Below are 17090 nucleotides of genomic sequence, written 5' to 3'. Positions count from 1 at the left end.
CTAGTTTCATGACTTTCCCTCATCACACTTTTTCTTATGCTCAAAACTCATTTACTTTTGACTTCTTGTGCTTTCATTCTCTTCACTCATTACTCCCCCATTCACCAAATTCTCTCGTACCTAATCCTGTTCTAGTTACATCAGCTAAAGTCATTTCAGTGGTCCTAATTTCTCTATTGATCGCTCTTGATCCAGTCTTCATACTCTGCACCTACTTACTGAGCACTTCCAATTCTCCTTGCAGGAGATGAATTTCAAACATTTTAGGACTGGAAATGAATGGTATGTTCTTACAGGAACCATGATCTTTACTACTTGTTGAACAGTTAACTGGTACACCACTCTTCAATCTAGACAGCAGAGTAGACAAGAGAAATGATGTTCAACCAAGTGTCAATGATTCCTTCTCTGTGCCAACATCGAACTCATTCAAGATACCCTTTAGTGGCATATGTGATTAAAGTTGCTGCTTATTGAACTGACATTCACCGGAATGAGAGTACAGCAGGCAATGCAAATGCATTATCTTTTATCTTAGAACAAGCAACAGGTAATGCAGAATTTCCAACAAATGACAAGGCACAAATGTGATATCGGTTATATCCTGTCTAATATTACATAATGCAGATGCATTGGATGGCACAGAACAAGGAACAAAATTCACTAGAACCTGGTACTACGAGGATAGACCAAGTGTTGAATAATCCCACATTGGTAGAAAAGGATAAGCGACTGGTAACTGGAGCTAATGTAGGACCACGGCCCGAGCCTTCATGGGATACCGGAATTATGCCTATTACTGTAGAGTGCACCCTCTTAAATTTCAAATTATCACACAGTAGTGACACATCAGCTGTCACTGTATTCTGTATACTTGGAGTAAATTCCTGAGATGTAGTATGATGTTCACTCGATTGAGGAAGACGAGTTGTTACTGATAACATGTTTAAATTCACTGCCATCCAACCTTACTTCCCTACTAATATCTTCAAATAATGATGACACCAGATATCTGATGTCCGACAACTGGCTCACAACGTTACTCAGATTTAAGTTACCAAGAGATCTCTTAGTCCTCTATTTTTCTTCCTTACCTGCGGCAATACTGTTCTACTTGAGTGTCATTCAACACTAGCTGATAAATACTGATTAGAGCGCAGACTCTTGATTATTCTGGTGTCACACTAGATCAGAAACACTGGTGTTGGCCTATGACCTCATTAAAATGTCCACCATTCAACATAAAGCTTACAATTGCTTTCAGATCAGTGAATGTCATGTGTCATACTTGCAATGGAATGTTTATAAGGATTTTCAAGAAATAAGCTAAAAAAGAACAGACTTGATGCAGACAATACTATCTCATGAGCCTTTAAGGTCAAGTCTTCAAATCATAATGTTCCATCTACTAGTTTCACTAGAAAATAACTGTGCAAATACTGCTAACATATTCAGCTGATAATTGGTCAATTTCAAACATATTTTTAAATTCAGTTAACTGTTTCCTTCAAAGTAATCTTCACAAAACATACAAATACTTTACAACTCATATCACCATCGGTATAATTAAGCCTAGAAAAGCGATTAATTCGGATAGTATTAAGTACGAAAATTCACTAAACTTATTTCACATGTAACAATTTTTAATAAATTAAAACCGATTAAACTATTATTATGATCACAGCTTAAACATGCGCCACATCCGGGACTCAAATTCTGTTCAACTTTTTTTTTTCTCCTTCAATGTGCTGTGCACAAATCTGGAGAAATTTTAAAAATTTGTGTCAAGTGACCAAAATATATCTCCAGATATTAACTTGTCGTAAGAAAGGAAAATGCATTTTACAGAATTCAACAATAGAAACAGATAATAACCATGTACTGCATCAAATTGACATTTTTCACATATCTGAACACTGGTCAGATATGTGAAATATAAAAAAATTGACACTGATTAGCTTTAGATCTATAAAGAAATAAAAAAGAAGTTTGAGAAAACAAAACATTCTTTTATGGATATCGTGATAACTTTGGATAGTAATTTTGATGAATGCTTACAAATAGTGTTCTGGGGTTTATTATGGCGGCTCATCCTGTTTGTCTACTTTTATATTATGCACTATTCAATTTATATGTCATGGTCCTCCTTTGTAATTTCATTTCAAAATCATAATTAGTATTATTTACATTTATTAGCAGGTATTATAATAACTTTACCTAGGATCCTCAAATTCAACAAAAGCAAATGGCGGTCCTCTCCGGTTCTTCAAATCGATGAAACTTATTTTCCCGAATTTATAAAATAAATCCTCAATATCTTTTGTACGTATATCCGGTGGAAGATTGCCAACATATATTCTACAGTCATTATTTCTATATGACATTTCGCTAAAGTAAATAACAAAATAAAACCTAACAATACTTAAACGTTACAAAGACACTTTATTGAAAGAAAACCCGGTAAATTACGAGTGGTAGCGTGGTTGGAGTTTGCTGGACACATGGTATTATGGGTAGACAGAACCTGGCCAGAAGTCATATGTTTAAACCAATGATTGCTTTGAATGTAATGTCGTCAACCAATCAGCAGTCCTCTTTCCAGACACGATCTCCTTTTATCGCTGACCACTCTGCAGTCTTTACGAAAACTACCGCATCAATTGTTGTGCGTTTGAAACTGTCTGTGAAGTTATAGGAGTGAATACCGAATCGTTTCAGTTTTTGTGACTATTTCTAGTAGAATCTCATCGATTAGCTACTTTTCTGTATCGGTAAGTAATTTCGTTTAGTAATAAATTTGTTTAGTACTGAAATTTATTAACTCCTTACCTTGATGTCATTTTCAGGGGGGTGGGGAGCACGTCTAACCATGCCGGACTACAGATTCTAAAATGCAAATTTTTCTTGTTTGGTACTTAATGTCTTTAGGGGAATATTTAGATTTTGACTCTAAAATGTAAAATGAAATTTATAAAAGTAAGTTAAAGATTATTGCAAGTTCTTTACCTTAACAATTTTTGCCTCTCATCCTAGTTAACACTGCAACTACCCAAATTTCATACGTTTACTTGAAAAATATATATAAACTATCAATAAAGAAGTAAAAAAATGTTGTAATCAAATACCACTGACGTTCGTCTGTCATGATTTAATACGTTACAGAATTAAGAAATATATTTCCTGAGGTGGACTTGCGAAATTCACTTTTTTTTTTTTGGAAGTATTAACTTTTCTATGTTAAATTGCCTTTTGTATTCTCTAATTTTTCCCATCCTCCCAGACAAAACGAAACCGCTGTTTTCTTATTTGTTTGAAAATGTCTGACAGTTTAATGATGGAGCATTAATTAATGCATTAACATTTCCGTATTCATCACATTAAAATGTGGCCCTGTAAGTGCATTGATGTCATGTGTATAGAACAGACGAGGGATGTTTTACTCAGCAAATTGTTTTTTGAAGAAGGCTGCACCAGAAGACATCAAGCTGTCTAGCGTGTTTTCATTTAGACTGAAAGTGTCATGAGCACTTTAAAGCTTAGGGAAAAATAGAAACATGATATCTAATTAATTCCATGTAGTTCTGATTAGAAACAGCGGAAGTCATTGGCTGGAGGAGTCCTGTGATATGATCTGGATAGTACTTAGAATTTCGAGGCTTTTGATGCACCATTCCATTTGAGAGAGTTTCTCTCAGTGTTAATGCCATGATGGGTAGTACGTCATATTTAGTACTGGAGATTAGGTAGTCTGGACCTCTGCTCCTGGGATCAAATGTGGAATTGTAAGATTCAAAGTAGTGGTCTTTTTCACCAGATGGTGAATCGTTTATTACCAAAATATTTGTCGCAATGGGATTCAAACCCACAGCCTGTCTCCTGCAGAGATATTTGCAGGATTCTTGTTACTGCTTTGGTTGCATCAAAAAAAAAAAAAAAAAAGCAGTAACAAGAATCCTGCAAATATCTCTGCAGGAGACAGGCTGTGGGTTAATGTACTTTCACTCCAACAAGCTTTGAGTTGAGATCCTGCTGCAGACATGGATATTTTCTCATCTATAGGTAAAGATGAATTCCACTGATCAGTGTAGATCAACAACTTATTTGAGGACTTGAAAAAGTCTGGTGTTTGGTCTGTAATAGTTTCTGGGTTTATAGCCTGTAGGGGTTTAGTGGACCAAATTTGATCTTTCGGTCATATTTTGATTTAAAATATTATTTTCACCAATTAGTAATATCAAGACAGAATGCTTAACATAAAACCAGTTTTATGAAAAGTTACTAGAATCCAAATTGGTCAGCCAATAAAATACCATTAATACATATGCTATAGTTCTCACAATCACTCTTGTGTGGGATTGATTAAAAAAAAAATTCATTGTTTTAACGTTTCATTTTCCTACTCCAAGCTTATTGACCATTTCTTCTTGATGTGTTTGCTTGGGCTACTACTCTCTCTCTCTCTCTCTCTCTCTCTCTCTCTCTCTCTCTCTCTATCTATATATATATATATATATATATATATATATATATATATATATATATATATATATATATATTAGTGCTTGATTACTAGGAGACAATGTGAAAATTCTCTCTAGATTCATCTGGAGTTTTCCATTTTTAATTCTTTCAGAAAGTTTTCCTTTTCTTAATTTATTCTCCTTGACAGCTGAAGTATCATAAGTTGAAGCCTCCCTGTACTTTTGAATGAAGTACAGACTTAACAGTTCCTTGAGTAAGATTGACCACCTGCAAAAGAAGAGTTGCATTGAACTAGAAATCATTTATGTAAGAAGGCAATGCTGTCACTTTTCTAGTAGAAGGTTTAGGCTAAGGAAGGACTAGCAGTAGCATTCAGTACCAAACATGAACATAAACTTCTTCATTGGAAAGCAGTTTCAAGTAGTTATGTAGGCAAACTTCAAAATAAGATGGACAATTAATTTGTGCCTATGGTCCCACAGAAGGTTCTTCTAAGGAAGAAGAGGAATTCTTGCAAGTCAGAACAAGCAGCTGACAAAATGGTCCTTGGAGTGTTTTATATATATATATATATATATATATATATATATATATATATTTTTTTTTTTTTTTTTTTATCTGATCCATGCAAAAGGCCAAAAGAGCTATAGCACATTAGTGCCATATGTTGGCAAGATGAATAGAAGAAAGGAGGAATCTGTTTGCATTTTACTTTGAACAGCTGAGGGTTGTAATCTTTGGGGAAGAGAGACTGTTCCAAAGTACAGAAGTAGATGGATGAAAGAGGAGGCAGTGAAGTTGGTTTAGTAAGTTTAAAGATGGGCTATAAAATCTGTGAGAGAGATCATTAATTTGCAGGATTACTCTCTTCTGGATAGAACTGAGCAGTCTTAGAGGATTTTGGTGCACCACCCATATGAGAGAGCAGAATTCTGTGGCCAGGCAGATTTTGGGATTTGTATTAGTTAGGTGTTAAGTAGTGCCTTGTGCAAAAAAAAAATTTTTTTTTTTTTTGGTGGTTGCATAAGCTATGTTGAAATGTGGTTGTGCCAGGAAAGATCAGAGATGTAGGTCACTTCAAGAAGAGAAATCTGATCATGTTTGGATATCTCAATATTACTGAAAGTGGGGGGGGGGGGGTGCAAGCTGCTCCTTACAAGAGATAAGACAGGATTAAGTTTTAGTGGCATTGAAGTTTACAAGGCTGTCCTTGTCCTGCTGGGATATAGTTAATCTGAGTTCAGGTCACTGGTTGTGGTAGATCTTGAAGCTTCTAATACTTGAGCACTATAAGATCTGCCAAATGAAAAAGAGGAATGGAGTACTGTCATCAGCAAAGCTATGGATAGGACTGGAAGTCTGTGAGAATAGATCAGTTATATGCAAGAGAGAGAGAGAGGGTGGGTGAAAGAATATGAACCCTGGGGTACTCCTGCATTTTTGGGGAAATCTGAGAAGAGGAAACCGCTCACTAGGCCCCATTTCAAAGGCATTTGACCAAAAGTGATCAAATGCCTTTGAAATGTCGAGGGCAACTGCGTGAGTTTCTCCAAATTTCCCTCTGGGTGTGCCTGTTTCTGTGTCGTATGGTAGATGCTAATTAATAGGACAGATTGAGAAAGTAATACAGGATAGTTCTAGGGCACAGTTATTTTAACATAAGTGGATATCATCAGGACCTGTGGCATTTTTTATGTTTACGTTAAGGATTATTCTCATTTCTTTTGGTCAGAAGACTGAGTACCATGAAGGGAGCTATTCTTGGTGGGGTGGAGGGAACTTTGGCCAGGTCATCAGTGCAGGAATTGGGAGGAAAGAGTGATGCCAGTAATTTGGACTAAGTTGGTGAGGTAACTACAGTACCGTCTGGATGTGATAGTGGGGGAAACCTGGGTGGGCAGAAGTTAGGGCCTTGGCAAAGGACCAGAAAGAGCAACTGTCAGTTGGGTAAGACACAAGTTTACAGCATTTTGCCCTTTCAAAGTCTGAAATTGGACTTCATTTTTGATTCTTTTACAACTATTATGAGCTGCACTGTAGGCTGAGTGAGAAGCTGGAGTTTTGGTCTTGGGCCATTTGCAGTAAGCAGAGGGTTTTTCCTGTATAGCATCGGTACTGTTTTAGATTCAAGGCTGGAATAAAGGATGAAAGCCTTCATTTGGTCTGAGCAGGTGTTTCCAACTCCTGCTTAAGATCAGAAGAACTTAAGCAGTAGTTGGACCATGGGAAGGAGGAATTGAAGTCACGGAGGTCTTCCAGTTGGCACTCTCATAGTGCTAAAGGACAAGAGACTGAACTGTTGGGTGGAGGTTGTTCAATGGCAAAAGGCTTGTATGGTAGGGGGTTGAAACTTGTTCTTCTGTGTAGGTTAAAGTTGAGTTTTGCAGCGGCCACTGCATAATTCAGAAGGATTCATCCCAATGATTGGAGTAGAGCTCTCATAGCTATATTAAAAAAAAAAAAAAAAGGTGTGTGTGTGGGGGGGGATAAAACCAAATGTGTGAATTACAGAGGAATTTCTCTAAGTGTTCCAGGTAAGATTTATGCAAGCATACTTGAAAAGAGGTTGAGAAAAGTCTGGAAAACAAGCTGGGTTCAAGCTATAATTGAAAAATTGTGATAATATGACAAGGATCTGTAGATCTGGAAAAGGTATATGATAAGATGTCCAAGAAAAGCTTTTCAAAATACTTCAATTATATGGGGTAAATGGAACATTAGCGGAATGATACATAATCCGTATTTAAGTTGTCAGTCAGTAGTTTGAAGGAAATGCAAGAAGATGGTTTATGAAAGAAAGTGGCAGTAAGCCTGATATAGAATTGGAGATGTCAAACTTAGCTATTTGCTTTATGCAGATGATGTAACTCCTGGTGTAATAAATTTGAATAACAGCTGTAACAAATTTAGCATGAAAATCAGCAATAAAAAGACAGACTGAAAATAGGTAATGTTTGGATGTTTTTTAATATTTTAAAGTGCATATTCTTTAATTATTAATGCACTTTTGCATGGAAAGTTCACCTGCATTCTGAATGCAGATCCTATAGAACAAGTAAAATATTTCAGCTATTTAGGCACAGTTTTTAGTGAAGATGGCAGGTTAAATCTAGAAAAGGACAATAAAGGAATTAATAACAAAAAAAGTAATATTAATGTAAACTTAATCATGTAGTGCTGTTGTAATCTGAACATCCCTTGGGGGTACATATCAGGAAATTGATGCTTTAAGATAAAGATCTTTTCCAGTTTTTATCCATGACATTTGTACAAAATTTGTAATGGGGGTGGGGAGATGACAGAATTCACGAGGATGATTACCTATTAGCTCAAATTTCCCGCATCTCGGTCTTGAGCCATTTAGCATCATGAGATCAAGGGCTTCTGCTTAGCTGTATACATGCCAGATTGTGTCCTGTTTCAGAAGATTTCAAGTTTCTCTAGGTTTTTATGAATTGCCATAGTGGGTTATAAAGTTGAGGACGTTAGTACTTATTGTGAGTACGCCTGGATTGTCTAACTAAAACTTGAATCCGAGAAACCTGCTCTGTTTTGGAAGGGATTATGCATAATGCAAACTTATGCTGTATGCGATTATATCTTGTACATCCTTTTTGTGGATATGTATTTAGAAATGTGTCCTGTCTGAAAAAATATACACTGGTGTCCAAGACCTATGGGCAAATGCCATTTCTGAAGATTAAAAATCACAAATTGAGGCAAATCAATTTGTGTAACTGACAATTTCAAGTAGAAACACATTCAAAATTTCGAATCAGGTGCTAAAAGGTCACACTCAACAGGATAAAAGGCAAAAACTGTGCTAATGTCACTGGCTGCAATCAAACTTTGGGTATCTTAGTGCTATGCAGTTTTCCAGACCCAAGTGTTTGATGGTTCCATATGGGCTTTTTCAGTGAAACATGAGTTAGGGGATCTTGTGCAGAGGTTTCCTCCTCAGAACTTCATCGGTGGCTGCTATAATTAGTGATAGACATGGGCCAGCTATCTCTGATTGGCTACCGGTGGAGATTGAACTGCCCACTCTGTCTCCAAAAGCTAGATAGGGTTAAAAGGCCTCACCTACTCCCTATAAGGGAATAAAAGGCGTTAGCTGATTTTTTTTTAACTAGGGGGGGGGGGTCACCCGCCACACACACAGGCAAATCAGCTACGAGAACAAATGCAACTTGCAAACATGCTATTGGTGGTAGATGTGTAGCTGGGCAATTAAATAATGTGAGAGTGGAATAGAGCACCCTCCTATGATCATTCCTTGGATGTGTTGTGCAGTAATAATAAAATATCATCAGAACAGATCTTGCTTCTAAATCTATCAAAGGCTGTTACATGAGCAACACAACGATTGTGTTGCTCATTTTCAGTGATGAATTTCTTAGCTGGAAATAGTCCAGTGTCGGATAGTTGTGTGAATCCATGTGTTGATAATTGGCTTTCAAATTTTATATTCTAATGAAGCAGGTAACTAGATTAATAAACTACATCTATTTTGTGTTTATGGAGTTCATCTTATGTGGTGGAATAAAACCAAACAAGACATTGCCACTGATTGAGTATATTCAAGTTAAAGTCTATAATTAAGATTATTTATGCCATTATGTGAAATAAGACAAGTCTTCCAGCCTCAACTAGACAGCTAAGTTGCAGAATTGCCTTGCTTAGGTGATTTGCTATAACATGTGACTTTTTTGATAAAGTGAACAATTACTATAAAAGTAATCTCAAGGAAAGTACTTGATAAATATTACCCAATATGTTTTGGAAGCAAATGTGTAAGATGTTTTATGGATTCAATAATTTCCATTAAAAGTGAACCCCCCCCCTCCCAGTTTGCTGTATGGGTTAATATGGCATCTTTTTTTATTTGTATATATCTAATAAGTGGATAGCAATGTTATCACAATTCTATCAAATTTTAACCAGTAGTTAGATGTGTTCACACTTATAGCAAACTTGCCAGATCAAAGAAATTGGTATAGAGGAAGGCTTGCTATCATCAATTCTGTTTACCATAGTGTTGATGCTATGGGATTTCAACATTTTGTGTTATAAGATCATAGCAATGATTATTTCAAGGTCTTTTCTATTACATTTCTAGGAAAATAACTTTTGTTGTTAACTATAATATCACCAATTGTTTAAGAAACAAAGAAATTAGTTATAGATTACAGCAATTTTTTTTTAATAAAGGCTGACTTTTTCCTGATACTTCAGGTTATTAAAACTAACTATTGGTCAATCAGTTACATCTTTTCCTGGCTGGTTTGTCAGAGGATGAAAAAGTTTTAGGGGTTGGGGTGCTTCTTTCAGGATCCCATTCTGAATGGGATTGAAACTGCTTTTTGAAGAGCATTTTACTGGTTATTTAAAAGGTCAGAAAATGAATTTCCAGGTAGATGGTAATAGATAAGTTTACTACAATTGTAAAAGATAAGTTTTTGGATTGCTCAGACAGCTGGATAACTTGTCAAGTAGATTTTCCATTCATGTTTCAGTTTCTTGATACTTTTTACTGATGTCAATGTTGGTTGGATGGTAATCATTTCATTGTTTTGTAACTCGTTCCGTCTGAAACCAAATGTTCTACTTGCTCTGTCTGAATGAGCACCAAATGTATGGTAACATGCCTTTTTTCTTTATACAGAAAAATAAATGCAATATTGTGGAAAATACTCTTTCCAGTGTGCAGGCTTTCATAAAGAAGCACTGTTAGAACAAATGTTGATGAAATCAAAATTCATTAGATCCTAAAAAAAAGTACCAGTTACAGAATATTAAAGGTTCCGTTCAAATTTGTGTAGATCTGAAGGAAATTTAGTTTTTCTTGTAGAAATAATGATATTGAAATTGCAGTATGTGTAACTAGTGTACATTAGATTAGATTAGATTTAGCAAAATTTAAAAAAAAAAATTGCTGAAAATCATATCATAGTAGTGTTTGTCCATGCTTCTATTTACATTACTCTAGTATTATTGTGCAACTTTTATAGACTTATTCTGATCCATTATATTGGTATATAATTCTTGGTATCTTTAATTTACTTTAAAAAAAAACAAAAAAACAACCACATGAAATAAAAATTAGCACACTCCCTTCTCTAAGTTTTTCTTCACCCATAAGCAAATCTTAAGAACTTGCAGCAGACACTTCCAGTTATCAATTCTTGTTGTGCATCCATAGTCTTCCATCAGAAAGAAATAAGTGGTGTTGGTTTATAATACCTTGTTCTTATGGTTTTGGAGGAGTGATAGTGGCTAATTCAGCACTGTCCATGAAAGTATCTACAACAGATATAGAGGATGGAAATAGCATTTGAGAGATGGGTCATTTACCCGATTGCACAGTGCCAAGAGGACTTATAGCAGCACTTCCCAAAGTGTGGGCTGCGGCTCCCTTGGAGGCCGTGAAATAATGAGAACAAATTTAAAATGTTTGAAGACTAAGTAGATTAAAAATTTTAAAAGGAACATTTAATTTTTATTGTTTATTATTTTAATGGAAAAAATCGCACATTGGTGTTCACAAATTTTGCTTCCTGCATATTTCGGCACTTGATGAATATTAATAAATATGTGCTTGTGAATAAGTTTCATTTCAAAGGTATTGATAAGAAGCACAAAAAAAGCTTACAAATGCAAAATTTTGAATCTAAATATTATAATAATATATCTATTAAGATTTTTTTTCCCCCGATGGGGGCGTGAAATATTAATTTTTCCAAAGGGGCCTTTACATCCATAAGTTTGGGAAGCACTGTCTTAGAGGATTTCGGTGCACACATCAAACATGAACAATATCATGTGGTTGGGCAGTAGTTTTATGGCTGACTTATCCATTCTTTGGAATATGTTGCATGTTCTATGATGTAGGATAGATTTGAAGAGGTAACGGATTGGTGTTATTCTGGTGCAAAAGTTTAACATAACAGGTGGTGGTATACCATCAGAGCTGGATTCTTTTTTTTTTTTTTTTTTTGTGTGTTCAGGTTGAGGATTCTTCCCATTTCTTTTTGGCAGAAGATTGGGTGGCATGAGTGAGTGATAATTCTTGGTTTTGTGTGGGGGGAGGGGGGGGGGATCTTGCTCTAGTGCAGGGTTTTCCAAACTGTGTTCTGAGAGAAGTTCTGGAATTTCATTTTAATTTTCTAAGCATTTTTCATGAATAAATATTTTATAGTAGAATTATTCTGAGGAGAATAATATTCGTGAATGTATCAAAGCTCAGACCCAGAACGCCTAATAACATCTGTGTAGCAAATGTTAGTGACCAAGCCGTGTATTTTTAAACGTGAAAGTATTCATGAATTATTGTTAATTTTCTCACATTGAAACCTTCCAACATTTGGGAAAGGCAATACTGCTGTTTATGACTCATAAAAATTGCCTGCAAGCCAATTACAACAATGTGCAGTATATCCTCTGTTCTCAAAACTAAAAGAAATAACATCTGTGTTGCAGATGTTAGTGACCAATCAGCAAGGAAGTATAAAGAAAATTTTTCCACTAACATTGAAGATCAAGGTAGTCTATCCAGTTCTCAAATCTAGTAATACTGAATACTTTCTCCACAAGTTTGTATTGTAGGGTGAAAGTTTCGAAACCATAGTGCCGTGCTTTTTTAAAAGTAATAGGCCTACAGATTTAAATTTAATATGAATAAGAGACAAGGGACTTTGTTTAATTTTGGTATTAAGAAATCTCTTATTGAAGGTGTTTGTGCTGCAACGGATAGTGAGTCATCCACCACCAGCCTACAAAGCGATCTCCAGGATGTACAAAAGGAGAGGAAAGCTACCAGCACACAAGAGAAAAAGTCTGCATTCACTCATAAGTACTTTTAATAATATAAATTTTTGGTGATCAGAGGGGTTATGTCAATGAAAAGCAGCACAAATTAATTTAATGATGTTTATGTTTAATTAATAATTATGATCAACGGCTAAATTAACAACATGGCTGCAGCCACTTGAGGCCTTCAAAAGTGGTAATCCTTTATTAGGCATTGAAATATATCTACCAGTGAGTGAGCTATATGTATCTTGCCTAATATTATTACTATGTATGTATGTAATATTCCCTGAGATAATAAACATCAGTATAGCATATTGCTTGACCAGATGGCAGCCAAGTAGCTTACTGGATCCTGAGATATTCTATTCATAACACAGTTGACTCATAAGAAATTGCTGAAAAGTCAACTGACTCCTACAGGTATGCTGTTCTGCCAAAGCTCGTGCTTCATTTGTTTTTTAAAGTACAAATATGACTATCCCATTTTCCCTTGAATTTAATTCTCCACTACAAACCCCTCCCCCCCCTCTTCAAAACATGGTAGCATTAATTAATAATAGTAAAATGTGAAGACAGCTGGAGATGATATTCAACAAAAAATGCTCAAGACACGAGGGTGCATTTTCCTGGTATGCTGTGTATCTGAGGTCAAATTCCAAATGATTGAAACAGTAATCAACTAAATATTCCAGTCCTTGTATTTTATTCTTATTTTAAATAAATGAGTACTGTTTTGTCATTTGGAAACTGACTATTGATACAGTGTAGCAATCGTAAAAGGCCCATTTGAGAATTTTGAGTTCAATATAGTCTCCAAGTGCTTTTTTTTTTATTTGCACTAACAACTTTTTTTTTCTGTTGAAATGAAATGCTCCAGAAAAATAAATTGAACTCGTCGGACAGAACATATTGCTCAAGTGCTGAATACTTGAGTATTCAATGCAAGATTTGAATATCTCTTATTCAACAATGCTTAACAGTTAAAACATGCCAAAATATAGCCAAAACAACTCCATTGTTTTGGTTACACTTTACAAATGGAACTGGAAAGACTACTATATTAATTTCAGTCTTCTAGGGAAGACTGAAATTAATATAGATTTTTATATGTTCATTTATGACTTTACTGTAGTCCGGCTTTAAGTATCCCATTTTCAAGTCTTGCTGTATGCTTTGGTATCATCATCTACTGAAACTATCATTAAACATTGAGTCAAAAGAGGAATAGGAACTGATGCATGCAAGCCTTCAGATTTTTCAAAAATGGAAAGGCTGAACTTCTTATTTTTATGTTAACTGCATTAGAAATGCTGTAAACCTATTGCACATTTAAGGAGTTAAGACTGTTGCTTGCCCCCCTCCCCCCCACTGAAACATGTACCACATCTAAATAAAATTGTGAAATTGTATAAAATAAAGCTTTATAGCAATTGCATGGAATCTAGAACCTCCTTCTCTACCTGTTTATAATGTGCTTTTAATTTTATATGTCTAGTAGTTAAATAGCTATGCCAATAGTCACTAATAAATTATAAGGATAATTTAAAACAATTCTTTAAAGATGTATGTATTCACTGGCTCTTTTCTTTTCTAGATTACAAGATGTCATCTGATCGTAAAGCTGTCATAAAGAATGCCGATATGTCAGAGGAAATGCAACAGGATGCAGTAGACATTGCCACACAAGCTTTGGAAAAATATAATATCGAGAAAGACATTGCTGCATATATCAAGAAGGAATTTGATAAGAAGTATAATCCTACATGGCATTGTATAGTGGGCCGTAACTTTGGCAGCTATGTAACTCATGAAACAAAACACTTCATATACTTCTACCTGGGTCAAGTGGCAATTCTTCTGTTTAAGTCTGGTTAAATATTCTTGAATTCTTCCAATTTTTTTCTCCCCCACTTTTTTTTTTTTTCTTTTTTCTTCTTTTGTTGTTGTTCATTTGGGAGGGTTGGGAACCAATGTTGCAGCTATGTTGTGAAGAGTGTTTGTGTATTCATCTTGTATTGTCAAGTTATAAAATGGTAAAGTAGATGTCAAAACTAGTCTAAATGAGATTGTGAATTGTTTATTTGATCAAAGCTTGCCATTTAACTGTCTTCTAGTAAATACTTCCATATTACAGTTAAGAACAGTAGGTCATCAATTATTTTTAACTAATTTATTTTCATTAGCTGTACAGTGTATGGTTGTGCTTACTTTACCTCCCTCCTTTCTGAGTGAACACAACTTGTTTTTATACAAGCTTAAAGCACAATGATCAATATCCTACTTTAAAGCCCGAATGGATTGCTGCAACTCCACATAAAAGGTTTTCATATGTCACCATTCCAAACCCTACATCTTCAATCATTTCTTGAAACTGCTCCTATAATGATATTTCCTTATACAGTTAGACATACCTGGGCATTTCTATATTAAGTTTTAAACAATTTATTTTAACTTTAAACAAAAGATTTGGGTGTATAATTTATATGCATTTTAGTAACAAATGGTCATAATTATTGTGACAAAAGGATAAAAATTAATTATTTATATAGTGTTCATCTCTAGAACTTTAAATGCTTCAGTTATACTGTTAAGTTGCAGTAATCACTTCTGTCAGGTTAAGAAGTTATTTGATATGTTGAATTTTTAGTTAGTCTTTGGAACATTTTATATCAAATGCATAGTTTCTAATGTAGTTCTCCAACCTAGAAACAAGTTTACCAATAAAATAGCCAATGAAAATGTTAATTTCTCAGACATTTATTAAAAACTAAACATGTTACTTATATTCAAGTATTACCTTCCTAAGTTTATCAAGACATATACCATATTCTTAAATAATGCAGTTTATTCCAAAACTAGTCCATTTTTTATTTTCCATACAATCAGTCTAAAATGTTATGTGGATAATCTCACACATACATTATATCAAATGTAACAAAAACTTCTTTGGGAGAGATGGGATATAACACTCATGGTCAAAATATAACTTATGGTAAATTTTTGCATAGCTTTTAATGTTTAGTGCACTTTCAAAAATACTGTTTTCTTGTGTGCAAAATTATATAAGTTCAGGAAACCTAAACCTTACGTTTTGCACAGATGGCACATCAACATGCTGGATCTCATTTGGCATTATAGTTGGAAAGAACAGCTTTCAAGAAGAAAATTGAAAAATCCTAAAATTACAGGATGCAAATAAGATGCTAGTGAGCACGATGCGAGTTGGAGGTACTGGAAGATGGTTTTGTAAAATCAGGTGTGAGATAGTGCACTGTTTCTAGTGTTAATCTCTACAGACCTTGAAAGAAATGGCATTTGGCCTGATATCAAAATTGGAGATGTTAATCTCTGCTATGCAGATTATACTCTTAAATTGATCATAATTAACTACTGTCACGAATTTGGTATGAAAATCGACAGAAACGCTGGAAAGAAAGAGTGAAACATTTCAGTTTTGCCTATTTTAGACTTTTAATAAAATAGTGATACACTATTTTGTCAACTATACTATCATCTGTTAGTGCATGTAGCTTTCATAGTTGTAAATGGAAACTGACCTGCATTGATTAACCTCAGTAACTGCATAGGTCTGCTGTATAGGACTTATGGAGCTCAGGCACCAGTCACTATCCAGGCTGATTTTTATCTCAGGTAAAATCTGCCCAGATAGTAATCCTTGTCATAATGCATTGCAACATACTTTCTAAAGTGTATTTATGTATTATGGGCTACAAGAGCAATTTGTTTTGTAATCGTCTGCTTTTTTTTATACGAGAAAGCTTGTTTATTCATGCTTTGTAAAAGATTTTAAGAACAATATTTGCATTTTAATACTGGTAATTTGTAGAAACTTGTTGAGGTAATAAGATTTTTTTTTTTTTTTTTTTCCCTCACCATTCCTAATTGTAAATGTCTTTTTAGACATCATAGCCCAATTCGATATAACTTGCAATATAATTTAAGTGTTGCAACAGACTTCAAAACTAGTTCTTAATAACTTGTGTATATATTTTTTTCTTCTTACACACCTACTTTTCTAATGTACTAAGGCAGGAAACTGAAATAATTTTGTAATTTCCTCAGGTTTTAGTGCAAATTATCAACACTGGTGTTATTTCTATTCCCTGTTTATTTACACTGCATCCACTGGCTGCAGAGATCTGTATCTAACTGTTATAGTTAGTGACAGTAAAGGAACGGTATATTGCAAGTGAAGCCCTAATACTGAGTATTTTGTAACCCCGAACCTGGTGTATTTTATGCAAGATACCATTAGTTTTTTTTTTTTTTTTTTGTCTATCCCCATGTCCTCAGCAGAAGAGATGAGGTACTCTCATAATATTATATACTTGTATACAATAAATTTGAAACTCATTTTAATGTTTGTTTTATTATATATTATATCCCAGCCACTGCATAAAATATTTAAGCATCTACTGTTTACCATAAAAGCAGCAAAATATATAAAGAAATTCAACATTAATGAACAAAATTTGTTTCTTGAAACAAATTTCTCTGCTATGTATGGACATGCATTTCAACTTCAATTGCAATAGTGCATCCAGACTTGCATTTAGTCCTTGGGGTTCCAAGAAGAATTAAGGCAACAAAAGATAGGAAATCATGATGAAATCTGTAAAACCTTAATGAAAAGTTACTATGAACAAAGAATCATTTAACAGTTGATTTTAAGTGCATGCCAATTTTTCTGCAACTCTCATTGCTGTATCCACCTAATTCAAGCAATGTATTAATTTCCATTAAATGATTAAATTGAGTCAGTGGGGAGGAAAAAT

General features: G+C 34.5%; 3 protein-coding genes across 4 annotated transcripts in view; 1 reads left to right on the top strand and 2 right to left on the bottom strand.

Annotated features, from left to right (window-relative positions):
* LOC150094099 (serine/arginine-rich splicing factor 1-like) overlaps nt 1-2487 on the bottom strand; it is a 28550-nt gene extending 26063 nt beyond the window's left edge. Inside the window, exon 1 of the mRNA XM_090411912.1 lies at nt 2218-2487. Coding sequence (XP_090268038.1) covers nt 2218-2384 — 167 coding nt within the window. The 5' untranslated portion in view covers nt 2385-2487. The remainder of the gene's footprint in view (nt 1-2217) is intronic.
* Nucleotides 2488-2635: 148 nt separating this feature from the next.
* Nucleotides 2636-16674, top strand: LOC150094098 (dynein light chain 1, cytoplasmic). The gene is made up of 2 exons (XM_090412219.1): nt 2636-2771; nt 13889-16674. The coding sequence occupies exon 2, from the start codon at nt 13897-13899 to the stop codon at nt 14167-14169; it is 273 nt and encodes a 90-aa protein (XP_090268345.1). The 5' UTR covers nt 2636-2771; nt 13889-13896; the 3' UTR covers nt 14170-16674.
* Coq5 (ubiquinone biosynthesis protein COQ3, mitochondrial) overlaps nt 14356-17090 on the bottom strand; it is a 97937-nt gene continuing 95202 nt past the window's right edge. For both annotated transcript variants that reach the window (XM_090412217.1, XM_090412216.1), the window contains one exon: nt 14356-14671. In XM_090412217.1, coding sequence (XP_090268343.1) covers nt 14564-14671 — 108 coding nt within the window. In that variant the 3' untranslated portion in view covers nt 14356-14563. The remainder of the gene's footprint in view (nt 14672-17090) is intronic.

Source organism: Typopeltis vanoorti, chromosome 22, assembly GCF_054136105.1.
Source record: "Typopeltis vanoorti isolate ZY-2024b chromosome 22, IOZ_Tvanoo_1.0, whole genome shotgun sequence".
Taxonomy (NCBI): Eukaryota; Metazoa; Arthropoda; class Arachnida; order Uropygi; family Thelyphonidae; genus Typopeltis; species Typopeltis vanoorti.
The sequence above is the reverse complement of the archived record's forward strand: the minus strand, read 5'-3'. Positions and strand labels throughout refer to the sequence as shown.

Coding starts and splice junctions, on each gene's coding strand:
- LOC150094098 (XM_090412219.1), top strand. CDS start 13,897: ATGTCATCTGATCGTAAAGCTGTCATAAAGAATGCCGATATGTCAGAG.